At 42.2% G+C, this 12,268-nt stretch overlaps 1 protein-coding gene across 8 annotated transcripts in view; it reads left to right on the top strand.

Annotated features, from left to right (window-relative positions):
• Nucleotides 1-12,268, top strand: part of scaper (S-phase cyclin A-associated protein in the ER) — a 95,352-nt gene that overhangs the window by 68,075 nt on the left and 15,009 nt on the right. For all 8 annotated transcript variants that reach the window (XM_072671041.1, XM_072671030.1, XM_072670995.1 and 5 more), the window contains 2 exons: nucleotides 2,856-3,082; nucleotides 8,913-9,068. In XM_072671041.1, coding sequence (XP_072527142.1) covers nucleotides 2,856-3,082; nucleotides 8,913-9,068 — 383 coding nt within the window. The remainder of the gene's footprint in view (nucleotides 1-2,855; nucleotides 3,083-8,912; nucleotides 9,069-12,268) is intronic.

Here is a 12,268-nt window from a genome sequence, read left to right as displayed (position 1 = left end):
CCGGTGTAACTGAGGCAGGCGGGGTAAATCTGACACACCATACTATACACGCCATACTTTCCTGGCAGATGTTTGGATATAGCGAGAGAGAGCGAGAGAGAGCGAGAGAGAGAGACCATGCAAAGACACAGTACAGGCAGTATGGGAGCTTGTAAACTGGCCCATGCCCTCTAAACACTGAGCCAAACCTTAAGTTCCAAACACACAACCTGACGCAGGTGATTGCACTGCGGGGCCCTGTGCAGGTCCCTGTGCAAATTTGTCTTTCGCACCTTGTGGGGACCAAATCTGCTTGTAATGTTTGGAAATATGACTTTCTTTGCTCCAGAAGACTTTTTTTTTTCACAAATGCAACTTTTATTTTTTTTTAGGAACTGAAAGAGTACAAATGATCATAATACCAAATAATCAGTAATACCAAAGTCAGTGGAAGTCCTTACAAGTATAGTGACACGGACGCACGCGTGTGTGTGTGTGTGTCTGTGTGTGTATAAGAGCGAGGGAGAAAGAAATTCTAAACAAATAACATTGACTAATCAATGAGCCAGAGTCTAGTCTGGAAGTTCCAGTTTGGAGAAGTCATATTTCCTGAGGCTATAGCCGGGGAGGGGGTTGTCTTTAAGCATTGGTTTACCTCCGAACTAGTGCAGCAGCTATTCTGAGCCCTTGTTGAGTGTTTTAGTTCCTTATGTAATTGGTGAAAAGCTAAACTAATTTTTAATCACACATTACTATAATTCTCTACATTTCTGAATTGGTGTAGCAATCAGTAGTAATAATCTATTTGTTGTGTGTGTGCGTGTGTCTGTGTGTAGTGTTTCTATTTAGCACTAAAATGTCCCCATAAAGATGAGAAAACATAAAGTCTGCTATTATGGGTAAATTTTAAAGTGTTTTCTTTTTACATGAACAACCCAAGGATCCTGAAGATATATGTTTTTGTTTACTGAGGTTAGGTTTAGTTAGGATTAGATTAGATGACTAAAGCCATGGTGATATTTAGCTCTAACAGAAATCCAAAGTTTTATGGTAATCCTCATAAAGATAGTATTACAAGAGTGGGTATGTGTGTGTGTAGTGCAGGGCGTGCTGGCGTCTCCCCCCTTCCCCTCCTGTAATTAGATTTGTTGAGAATGTAGCAGGCTTTGCCTGCTCTGTCAGTGTTCCTTTCCACCCCTCAGTTAAAGCTGACATTTGAACGTTGGCTTTGCTTGTGCTGCCGCAAGCCTTTACTTCCTCCCTCAAATGACTGGCCTATGCCTAATCAACCGGCCCTCTCGCCAAACGCTTATCCACAGATCAGACAGCCGAGTTCTCCGTTTAACGGTCCAATCTGAACAGTGGACAGAGTTGAACTGAAATGATGGAACGATGCCATGAAGGGAACGAAGTATAACTGTTTAATATGTGCATGTGCACTATGTAAGGCATGATCACGTGCTATGGGCCAGAAGACAGTGGTGATTGTAAATCCAATTGGACGATTCAGAACTCATCTAAAGCAAAGTGAAGAGACAGGATATTTTTCTCTCAGGTGCAGTTATCCTCTGTCCGCTGTAGACCCTGCACACCAGTTACACAAGGCCTCTGGCAGCACCCTGCCAGGCTTTACCCACTAGTAAGGGGAATACCTCAGAGACTTCTCGTATGCCCGCTGCTGGCACGACACCAGTGACAATGTCACTTCGAGTTTAACCACCAGTTTATAGCGCTGAGCTGATGAATAATAAATAGGACGCTTGTTGTTATTTATTTCTCAGAGGATCAGGATTCCAACCAGAGACTAATGGCATGTGCATGAAAAAACAAAGAGGAAGGGATCGTTTTTATTTGCACGCACTGACTTAATTGGACAGGCTTTAAAATGCACGCTGAGGTTTAAATGTCCTGGTCTATTGTGTGATCGCACTCAGGGTTGATATTGAGACTACCGGAGCCATTGTTGAATGAGCTCAGAGATGCATCACTGCCAAGATTCGTGGTAAAGGCAAGCTTTGCTTCAGAGGGCTGGACGTAGTTGTGAGGGGTCATGACGAAAAGCTAGGAATACTGTTGGAACCAAACCCTAATGTATTGATTTAATATGCTTATAGTAGCATTTCTGTATCATTTAAATACTAGTAAAAAAAAAAAAAGATAAAAACTTTTTGCTTTTGGCTTTTTACATTTTTGCTTGTGCTCCCCATGTATATTTGGTGCCTAAAGTGTGCTTCTTTTTGTTTTATGTTAGTGATGAGGTTAATATAGGCAACACTTAATAGATACCCCACCAATTAGCATCATGCAAACCTCATTCCAAAGTAATTTACATGAATGGCATTTGCTGGTCGCTCCTATCAAGAGCAACTTAGTATTGAATTATGTTGCACAGGTAGGCAAATGTAACTACATGGCAAAAGTAAAAAGGCCACAGTCTCTTGAAACCTGAGTAATATTTTAAACTGTAATGTTTTTCGTTCACACTTGCAATGAAAGTAATCGTCTGGAAGTGGCCAATGACTCCTTCATTCAACTTTTTCTCTCATGACCTGTATCACGGAATAACTTTTAATTAGCTGGCCATTCTGCATCTCTCACTGTTTATTTTTTTTTTCAGAATCTTTTATAAAATACGCTGCCTTCATATTTTCACTTGCAGAACTAGGCTAAAAATGCTGTTCAACTAAACTGTCTCGAAAATCTAGGAGCCACTGTGTTTCTGCAAGGTACAGCAAGGTATCAGCTTCTGTTCACAAGTGAGCCCTCCCCAGTAATTACTTGGGTATTGTACTGGGCCTAGTGCAGGTAAATTGCTCTGTCTTGCTGCCCCCCCCCCGTTCATCTCCTAATTGGTACGTCTGTGTTTGTTTTTCTAGCTATATGTTCCCGATGAGGACAAGTCCATCTTTGGCCGCAGTGTGAACAAGCAGGTATTTGAGGGCTTGACCACCGGGCTACTTCAGACCACTGCCACAGTGCTTTCACTTCTGCACCCATCTGGGCTGGAGGCTGGCAGAGAATCCCCACAGATTTGCCCACCTGATGGCAAGAGTAAACCAGCCAGCAGCGAAAACTTCAACACCCGCGCTCAAGACCTCATCAGGTCAGCTTGTGTTTCAGCTCTTCCCTACAAATATCTCTTGCCAAAATGTAATCCACCAGTTGTGTAGTGTAAGCTGCATACCTAAACAATCACACACTTGCCTCACACCATATCAAGTCTTGTCAAAAAACTTGCTTATACTTCTGTAGAACTTTCTGATAAATGTAAACAGTACATACACTCATATAGGGGTGCTGCAAATAATGCATTGAGTAGTGCCATAGAAGAACCAGTTTTGGTTCCATAAAGAAATATTTTTGTGAAAGAGATGAGTGAAGAACCTTGGTATGGACAGAAGTAAACATTTTTTAACTTTTTTACTTCTACCACTTTTCAGAGTACGTTGACATTACTATAATGTCAACGTTGGTTTTCAGTGATTTATTAGCCTTTCATTTTTGGTAGGTCAAGTGCAGAATACCTTTGTACACCCCAGCGAATAAAGCAATCAAAAAACAAAAGAAATCAGCCAACTCTTGTAAATATTAGAATTGTGTAAAATGAATTATTTTAGTTTTATTTTGTTTATTAATTTTGTGAATTTCTGAGATTTTTTGAAGGGGTCATTCAGGCTTGCAAAAGCCTAAACAACATTGCCGTCCATGTGGCAGACTGGGTTTGATTCGCTGGGTGGCCAAGCATACCGCACTTAGTCCTAACACTACACACAAGACTCCTAACACTACATTTGCCTTGCTCTGTGACATGATTTAAATGTAAGTGGCTCTGGATAAGAATGTCAACCAAATTCCATAAATATAAATGTCTTCTTGGTAAAGGTCATGCAGGTGTTGAGAAAAAAAAATATTTCGAGCGAATTTGTCAGGGAATAACTTCTAGAAATTCTGAAGCTATGAGTATCACATGATTATTAGCTTACTGAAATGGATACAAATGATTCGCTTAGAATGAAAGGTGTTTACTTATAGCAAGTAATGCCATGTTTTGTGTGCGTTTGGTAACTGACTTCTGTGATGATGCTAACAAGCAATGCCAGACCTGGACAACAGTATCAATCTATCATTGCTGTGAGGTTCATGCCACCGGCACTGCTGAAACATATGAAGGAGCTGTGGCGTGTTTTAGAACATCTTAAGTAGGGCTAAAGACTGAGAACCGCTAGTTAAAAAAAAAAAAAAAAAACTCAGCGACAGAAGTTAAGCCATACTAGGACACCATGACCGCCTCGGCAGATCCATAGTTCATCCTTTCTAAGCGTTCAAGCATTCTTTCTAAAATTCCTAAATGAAATCCTCTACATTTCAATTCTCTTTCTTACAAAAGCTCCTGTAGTGGGACGTGGGTTGTCAGGAGGAGATCTGCTTGGTAAATCGCAGCTTTGAACATTGGAAACTATTCTTGTGTGCAGCTTGCTTGGAGGGAATCCAGAGGTTTAGCTTTTTCCTGCACCTAGCTTAGCTACACGCTTACTATGAGCCCCTCCCACTATTTCACATTTCACACTGACACGCGCACAGATCTGTCCAGGTTGGATGGAGCATGGATTTGGAAGCGATGGTCTTCTCAGTGGTATTAACCTGTAACTCTTTCACGCATACTCCATCCCCCTGTAACCTTAAATCCCCGTCTGCTCTGGCCAAGGGGAGCCGCAGCCAAAATCCGCTTCTGGAACTGCACGACTTCCAGTTGAACTTGGTCTGAGAGCAAAAGGCCATGGAGGAGGGACTGGCTGCTCAGCTCTGTGTCTGTCCGTGAGCAAAGACAGACTGCTCTAGAGTCTTGAAGAAAGCCAAATTTCCCGCAATCCCCCTCTTCTTTTCTCCAGTGATTCATCTGACCAGAGTTGCCTCAGCGGCCTAGTGCGTAGTGACCGCAAAAGTGACCCAGCAGACGGGCTGTATTCTCCCCCAGAACCGACAGGTTTATGTTGAGGCTGCTCCTGCATGAGAGAGGAATCTGTAGAGTGCTCAGCGCCTATTAAAGAGCGTGAAGCTGCTATTTTGAATTACAGCTTGTTCAGAAACTGTACTGTAGGTGCCCATTCAGTGCTGTGATCGTCTGCACTTTCTCTCTCAGACGCAAAGCTCGAAAGGCTGCACAATGGTGTGTGTTAAAGCTCTTTTCAGCTCCAGCCAAGCCCAAGAAGAGGATAAAGTAATAACAAGGGGCTTTGGTTCAAGTGACAGGTGACCTATTGCGAGGAGGAGGAGGGAAAGAGGGGGAATCGTAATTACCTGAGAGAACTGCATTTGAAAGACAGGCATAACAAAAAAACAAGGAATGTATGAGAAAGGAAGATTGAGACCCCAGTGTATTCAAGGTTGTAGGTTGTAGAGAAACATACAGATTGATGAGATTGTTAGGGTTAAAAAAAAATCAAAAAAATTTAAAAGAAGCTTGATCAATTAGCAGCATACATAACTTAGGTCTAATCCATCTCACACAGACAAACTCTAAAGTTATTCAAACAAATTTGTTAAGTCCGAAATAGACTTGTGGTTTTGGGCAAAGGTAGACCAATTTAAGAACTAATACTGGCCACTTAACCTTGGCGCAAAATAAAGAATTTGTGGACACAATAAAAGGAGCATGTTATTGATCACATGCACTGTATTTACACTCAGAATAAAGTCAGAATAAACAAATCTGTTAAAAAAAGTACAAAAAATAATTTGCTGTGTCTGGTCCATTCTGATCCTCCGATTTAGGTTCTGCAATAAGAATCTGATTAGCTAAAGCAGTTGATGTTTCTTGGTGTAACACCAGCTTTTTAAACATCTTATTCCATTTCAGACCTTACTTTATAGAGCAGTATTATCAAACTGAAGACAGTAAAATAGCGTCTCTGACTCCAGATGGGCCATTTAGTCGGGGCAGGACTACCCAAGTCGTCACCACATTGCAGAGATTACAGTTATCAAATTCCTACAAATTCAGACTTGATGCAATTAGTTCTGTGTCCGACCAAATAAGGTTGACTTTCCGAAAAGCTTTGTAACAGCAAATACTTGTGCTCAGTAGTTCTTAAGAATCATTGTTGAGTACTTGTTTGCCTATTAACGACTAACCTGTCCTTTTTGTTATTCACACACTACTTCTTGAGGTTTTGCATGTAGTTCAGCTCCATTAGCCAGAGGCCGCTACCTGTAGAGGAGAGGGAAAGGATCTGTGAGTTTGCACACCCCAGCTCAAAATTGCATGTGATTTTTGAAGTGTAAATTAGTTCACATCCCCTTCAGAGAAAACACTTCTAAAGCATAATTTCTAACATTCTAATTACTAACAAAAATTCTAACTCCTAATTACTGTAAAAGTAATGGTACATTTAAGTTTGTTTACTTTGTTTTATTAGTTTACTGATTACTATAGATTGTTTAACAATTTAGTAACTAAATAGGAGTTGTGCATAAAAAAATATATCAAAGTTTGTTTTCTGTAGAGGATTTGTTCAAATTTCCGCTATTAAATTTTAATATAAATTTCTATATTATAAATTGTTTTCTTGACCTTCTCTTATCGTTATCAATTTAACGAGAAAAAAAAGATTATAAATGGAAAAACGTTATAAAAATATGAACAACATGATGTGCAGATGTGCTGAATTATGGCCAGTTAAAACAAGGTTTTCTGCAATATGGTTTTCTGTGTATTTCATAACTTCCTTCAGCCAATCAGATTTCTGAATTGGAAAATTTGCATTTCTTTTTAGCACATTAAGTTTTGCCGGGGGAATAGCACAGAAATGCTGTGTATTTCACTGAGTGGATTTGATTGTTTGTTTCAACTGACTATGCTGGAGTCTTCTTTGAACTCATGTGTTAAAACCTTTGGGGAAACGTTCGCAGAACTGACCGTTTAATCGTAATTTGCTAAGCTGAATTGCTTTCAGGAAACTCAACCCAGGTTATTAAAAGTGACAGGAGTCTTCTGTATCTGCATTTTTAGTGGCCAAAGTGTGAAATGGTTACTACATGATAGTATCTATAAATGTACTTAAAGTACATGCTAACAGTAGCTTGCGTTTTGTCCAGATTTTTTTTTTTTATATATATATAAAAAACATATCACAGGATCAGTCCACAGATGCCTTCTTTACTTGTCATCTATGTTAGCTTTTCAGCAAAATTAAAGAAGCAAACTTACTACACAACTTGTATGTCTTGGCTAATGGACCGCATTTGGCACAAGAGTAAATTTGTGTAAATTCAGAAAATGGCAGCAGAGACCTACAGAGACAAGTATGAGACAGAGGTGCGCCTCGGAGTTGAATCATTGCTCTGAAACGCTGGCCCTGCTCCTCTGGGAGGTCTGTTGATTGACAGTGTGGAGCCTGCAGGCGGTGCTGGAGGTGGGGGGGGGTGGAGGGGACAGGCATACCTGAGCCGTGAGGCACCGCTCTGGGTCAGGAAGAGGAGAGGGAGGCTCCTGCCTTTGTCTGGGCTGGCACACGGAGGCACGTCCTGCCCAGTAATGCTGTAATTAGGTCTGATTTGTAGCCAGAAGGGTGGGGACCGACGCCATCATGAGACCTGTCATTTGACTGGACAAATGAGAGATATGGGGGTAATAGGCAGGAGTGGTGGGCTCAGATGAGAGCTCAGATTTCCACTGGTTGGAGGGACTGTGTACAGCCAGGGGCCTCTGCGACTGAGTCAGTCCCTATTCTGAAAAGAATAATGTGCTTTCTCCCTAATCTAATTGAGCTGCAGTCAATTTCTGAAGATGTGACATATGCAGGAGTTTGCTTCACATGCTGGAATCTCCCATGACTGTTTTAAAGTCTTGGAAAACTGTATTTTCTCACTTTAAATAAAAAAAAAAAGTGCTTAATGCAGAATGTAAACACTGTTAAAGTTTCCAAAACATTAGTTCATTTCTCAGTTTATCCCACACTCCCTATATGGAAACCGCAAACTCTGTCCTGTTTGAATTTATTCTCGTTTTTGTGATGCCATGAAAACTAATAATGCATTTTTGTGTTTTTCGCCTGTTCAGCCTACAGCAGTTTAGCCCCATCCGGTCACATTCATGTTACAAACACTATTGCAGCCTGTACTGCTTTTGAATGAGGCACAGTACAGTACCCTTTAAGAACACAGTTCATTTACATAGAGCAGTCTTAAAGGCTGGCACAGGCTAGGGTTGGGCAGGATCTACTTTTTTCATATGGTCTTCAAATATCACGGCAAACAGTATTACCGGAGCTGGGGTGTAGTATCTCATCCTGCATTATTTCAAAACTGAAAAAAACTATCAAATAAAAAGTTTAGTTTGCTCACAGGGTCACCATTTAAGGGAACACTGTGTAGAATTTTAACTGTCAGTCTGACTACTGCAGACTGAGGGAATGTGAACAACAGCGTTTGTTAAAACAGCGGTTAGAGCACCTGGCTATTGATTACGGGGTTGTGGGTTCGATACCCGGGTTCAGCTTGGTTCCACTATTGGGCTCTTGAGCAAGGCCCTTAACAAAGCCCTTTCTGCTCCCCAGGTGCTGCAATAGTGGCTTCTCCAGGCATGTGTGCTCACTGTGTATGTATGTATGTATACTAGACTAGAGAGAGTTAGGAGTAACAAAAAAAAAAGCAAAATGCAGCAGGTTAGCCGGCTAGCTAGGCGTAGCTAAGTTAGCTAGCAGGCTAAACACCACAGCACAGAGCGCAAAGTGAATGAGTGAATGGTGTTAGGAGACCTCAAGTCTTTGTGTAACATTTCATTTGAAATGTCATGAAATGTATTAAAACTCGTATGTTCTTTTAAAACGGAGCTGTAAATTGTTGTGTAACATACAGTATTTGACCATGTACTGTTTGTGGTCTTTGCTTTAGTGTGTTTACTTATGTTGACCTCTGATTTTCATGCTCCTCAGCTATGTGGTGAACATGGGCTTGATTGACAAGCTGTACGGCTGCTTCCTGTCGGTGCAAGGCCCAATCGATGAGAGTCCCAAGATGTCTGCCTTCCTGGAGCAGGCCACTGCTCTCCTCCACGCCATGTGCAAACTGTGCTTTGCTGTGACCAGCCGGTAAGCACCGTCCTGCTCTCGCCCCCTTTTTTGTAATTTTCTTTTTCTTTTTAATTACCCCTCTTTCATTCTTTCTCTCTTCCTCCCTCTCATTCTGTATGTTTCTCCCTGTCTAGCTCTCACTCACACGTTTGCTTTTTCTCTCTCTCTCTCTCTCTCTCTCTCACACATACACACACACTGATGTACTGTAGCACAGACAGATACCACAGCCTCATCAATCACTAGCGGCCCCACATCTCTGTCCCGTTCACTGTAAACTCCTGCTTCCAGCCCACCCACACACGGGTGTGTGTGTGTGTGTTCGTTGACAGAGACTCGCCATGCAGTCGCAATAACATTTTAGTCCGTGATCTGAACCACTGGTATGGTGACTCAGCTCTGTTCGGTCAATTATGCCTCAGAAAGTCTGTAATGCCTTCTTTACAACCTCCTTTCTTCGTGTCTCTGTGTGTTTATTGACGTCGTGTCAGCTCAGTCCGACACACTGGCCACTCCCGCCCGTGTTGCCATGCCCAGTGCTGTGCTCGTCCAGCTGCTGCGTGCTGTAACACTGCCCAGCTGCTTAACACCATTCTCTCCTTCTCCCCGACTCCATGTCACTAAATATCTGTGAGAAACCCCAGCACCAATAGCTCTCCACTTTTAATAGCTCCACTCTCTGCAGCACGGTGTTATAATCAGCAGGCTTCTAGATCACCGTTTGACCATCATTCACCGCGTGGATGCCCAGGAACTTTCTCCACGTTGAGTGGGATAGTGGACGTTTCAGAGTGTTCCTGCTCTCTGCCAGTTGCCCTCCCTTGGGATTTGCTTGACAGTGGGGGGGGGGGGGGCTTCATGTAGTTACAGAGTTGCTAATTTCCACACTCCACGCTTGGTTGACTTCAAGTAACAGCATGCACAGTAGGGTAGCATCCAGAGGGCAGGCAAGCCCCTATTCTTTAGCTCTAAATCACAGCTTGTGGTGATATGCTATCCTAATAATTACCTGTCAAGAGGTGAATTGTGCTTGTTGATGGATTCTAAATGATCTCTGTTGTGTAAGATTTTGCTGAATTGAGTTTTTGAGCTGTAATAAATCTCGATTTAACTGTTCAATGCTAATGGCTCAATTAATGACTTGAGAGAAAAGTAGTTTGGTTAATAGTTGGAGCATTATGTTTATTTAGGAAGTGTTTCTTCTAGCATTTCTTCCTGCATCCGGTAACTTTATACATTCACCTTATTGTCTGCTTGTTTTGTTTAGTATTTAAATCTTTGTTATTTTACAGTTGATCAGAGAGAAAGCGATAGCTGCATTAGCGCAGGTCTAGATGTAAGCACAGATTAATCTGCCTGGCTGATTTGGGGGTGGTGTGTGAGCTCATATTGCCAGTGTCAGGCCCTTCACTTTCATTCCTTGCTGGCACTGGTTTCTGTTTCCTAGTCAGGAGACGTGGAACCTGTCATGCACAGTCACAGGGGAGAGAACCAAGCCTTTGTTCCCTCACACAGGCACTAATCATGTGTGTCTGCGCGAGCCAAGCTGATTTGAGAACAGCCTTAGGATTGCCGTTGTGCTAGTTAAAGTTAGGGTTTTAATTTTGAAGAACCGATCACGGATCAGTTTAACTCTCGACCTTAACTGCAGACTTTAACCCAAGGGAATATCTTTCATGCGCACCGACGTCTTTCGCAGTGTTCTCCCCATCGAGTCTGACACACATTTTCCTCTTGGTTTAGTAAGGCAGCAGCAGGAACCCAACTTCAGGTTGCTTTACCCTCCAGATCCGTCATGCTGACCTTTGGAAAAACTCTGCCTACCCACATACTAACCTCACCGTCAGTAGTGACATGGCAAAACTGGTCTCAGATCAGCGCGAAAAGACAACTTAACCCATGCTTGTATAATTTGTGGCTGCAGTATGGAGTTACCAAGCCTGCTAATCCGCCTGGTGTTGTCCAGGCTAATGCACAAACACGCTGTCTTAAATCCCATAAGATGGGCCTTAATTAAATGTGCTGGAGCACAAAAGGGCCCAAGACGGTAGTTTGTGGAAGCGGTGCCATTGGCTGTCAGAATGCCTTCAGAGTTCCAAGAGTTCCTTCACTTCAGCTTCTGTTGAGCCGCTGTGGTGGGGTGCAGGAACGTGGTGGTGCTTTGGAATGGAGGGCACATTGCAAAGAGGCCTGCCTTGCCTGGGGCCTTCTCGAATCTGCTTTGCTTTGTCAGATTAAACATTTATATATACTAGGGCACCCCTGATCGGAATTTCTTTAAGTGAGTAGAGGATTTACTGATCTCCAAAATACATAAAGTTAAGGATGGACAGTAAGATTGGACTATTATTTTTGTGATGTACAATTTTAAAGGGGAAAAATAATATAAGCACCATCCAAACTCTGACCTCAATTAGCTTGTTGGAGCCATGGCTTGTTCAGTTACAGTCAGGAAAGTGCAGATGATTCAAATTTTAAAGCCTTTTAACTTTAACTGGTTTTGGGCCTTATGGTCTCCTCTGAGCAAATAATTGATCTCTCCAAAGCAGAAAACCACTATAAGAATATAGCTAATCTTCATAAGGTAGCTTTTTCCTTGGTTCATAAATGTATGACAAAGGGACATCTAAACCAGTGAATTTCGAAACCAGTTAACTGATGAGGTTAAAATCCACTTTTTGGCCGCAGTGAACAAAAGGTATGTTTGAAGAAAATGGTTCAGAATTTAATGAAAAGAACACCTCTCTGGCTGTTTAGCACAGGGGTATACTGTTGGTCCTGGACGTTGTATGAAGTAATTGGTCAAAATCCTTTGGCAAGAATTGAAAGATTGAAAGGACGTATTAGTGCTGACCAATATTAGACCTTTCGGAAATCAGGTCATCATGTTTAGCTGTTGTCAGGCTGTTGAATCTTGAACCTTTCTTTGAATCAACATTTTTGACATTATTTTTCTGGTGAAATCTTATGAACCCACCCTTGCACTACCCTGGTGTTAAGCGCTGGCTCCTGTATGGCTAACTGTAACCAGCTAAGACTCCCCTGCCCCAGGCAGGCTCTGAAGACAGGGTCTACCTCTGTTATTTATATCCAAGTGGACAGGGCCTGGTCTAGCAAGTAAGTCTAGAAGCCGCCGGGACCAGACTTCTCTCACTGCCTGCTTCCTGGGTCTTTGCTCTCTGCGGTTAAAAAAGCAACAGACACCTCCTTAGGTTCTG

This window comes from Salminus brasiliensis, chromosome 2, assembly GCF_030463535.1.
Source record: "Salminus brasiliensis chromosome 2, fSalBra1.hap2, whole genome shotgun sequence".
In the NCBI taxonomy this organism is placed as follows: Eukaryota; Metazoa; Chordata; class Actinopteri; order Characiformes; family Bryconidae; genus Salminus; species Salminus brasiliensis.
This window is presented reverse-complemented; position numbering and strand designations above follow the sequence as displayed.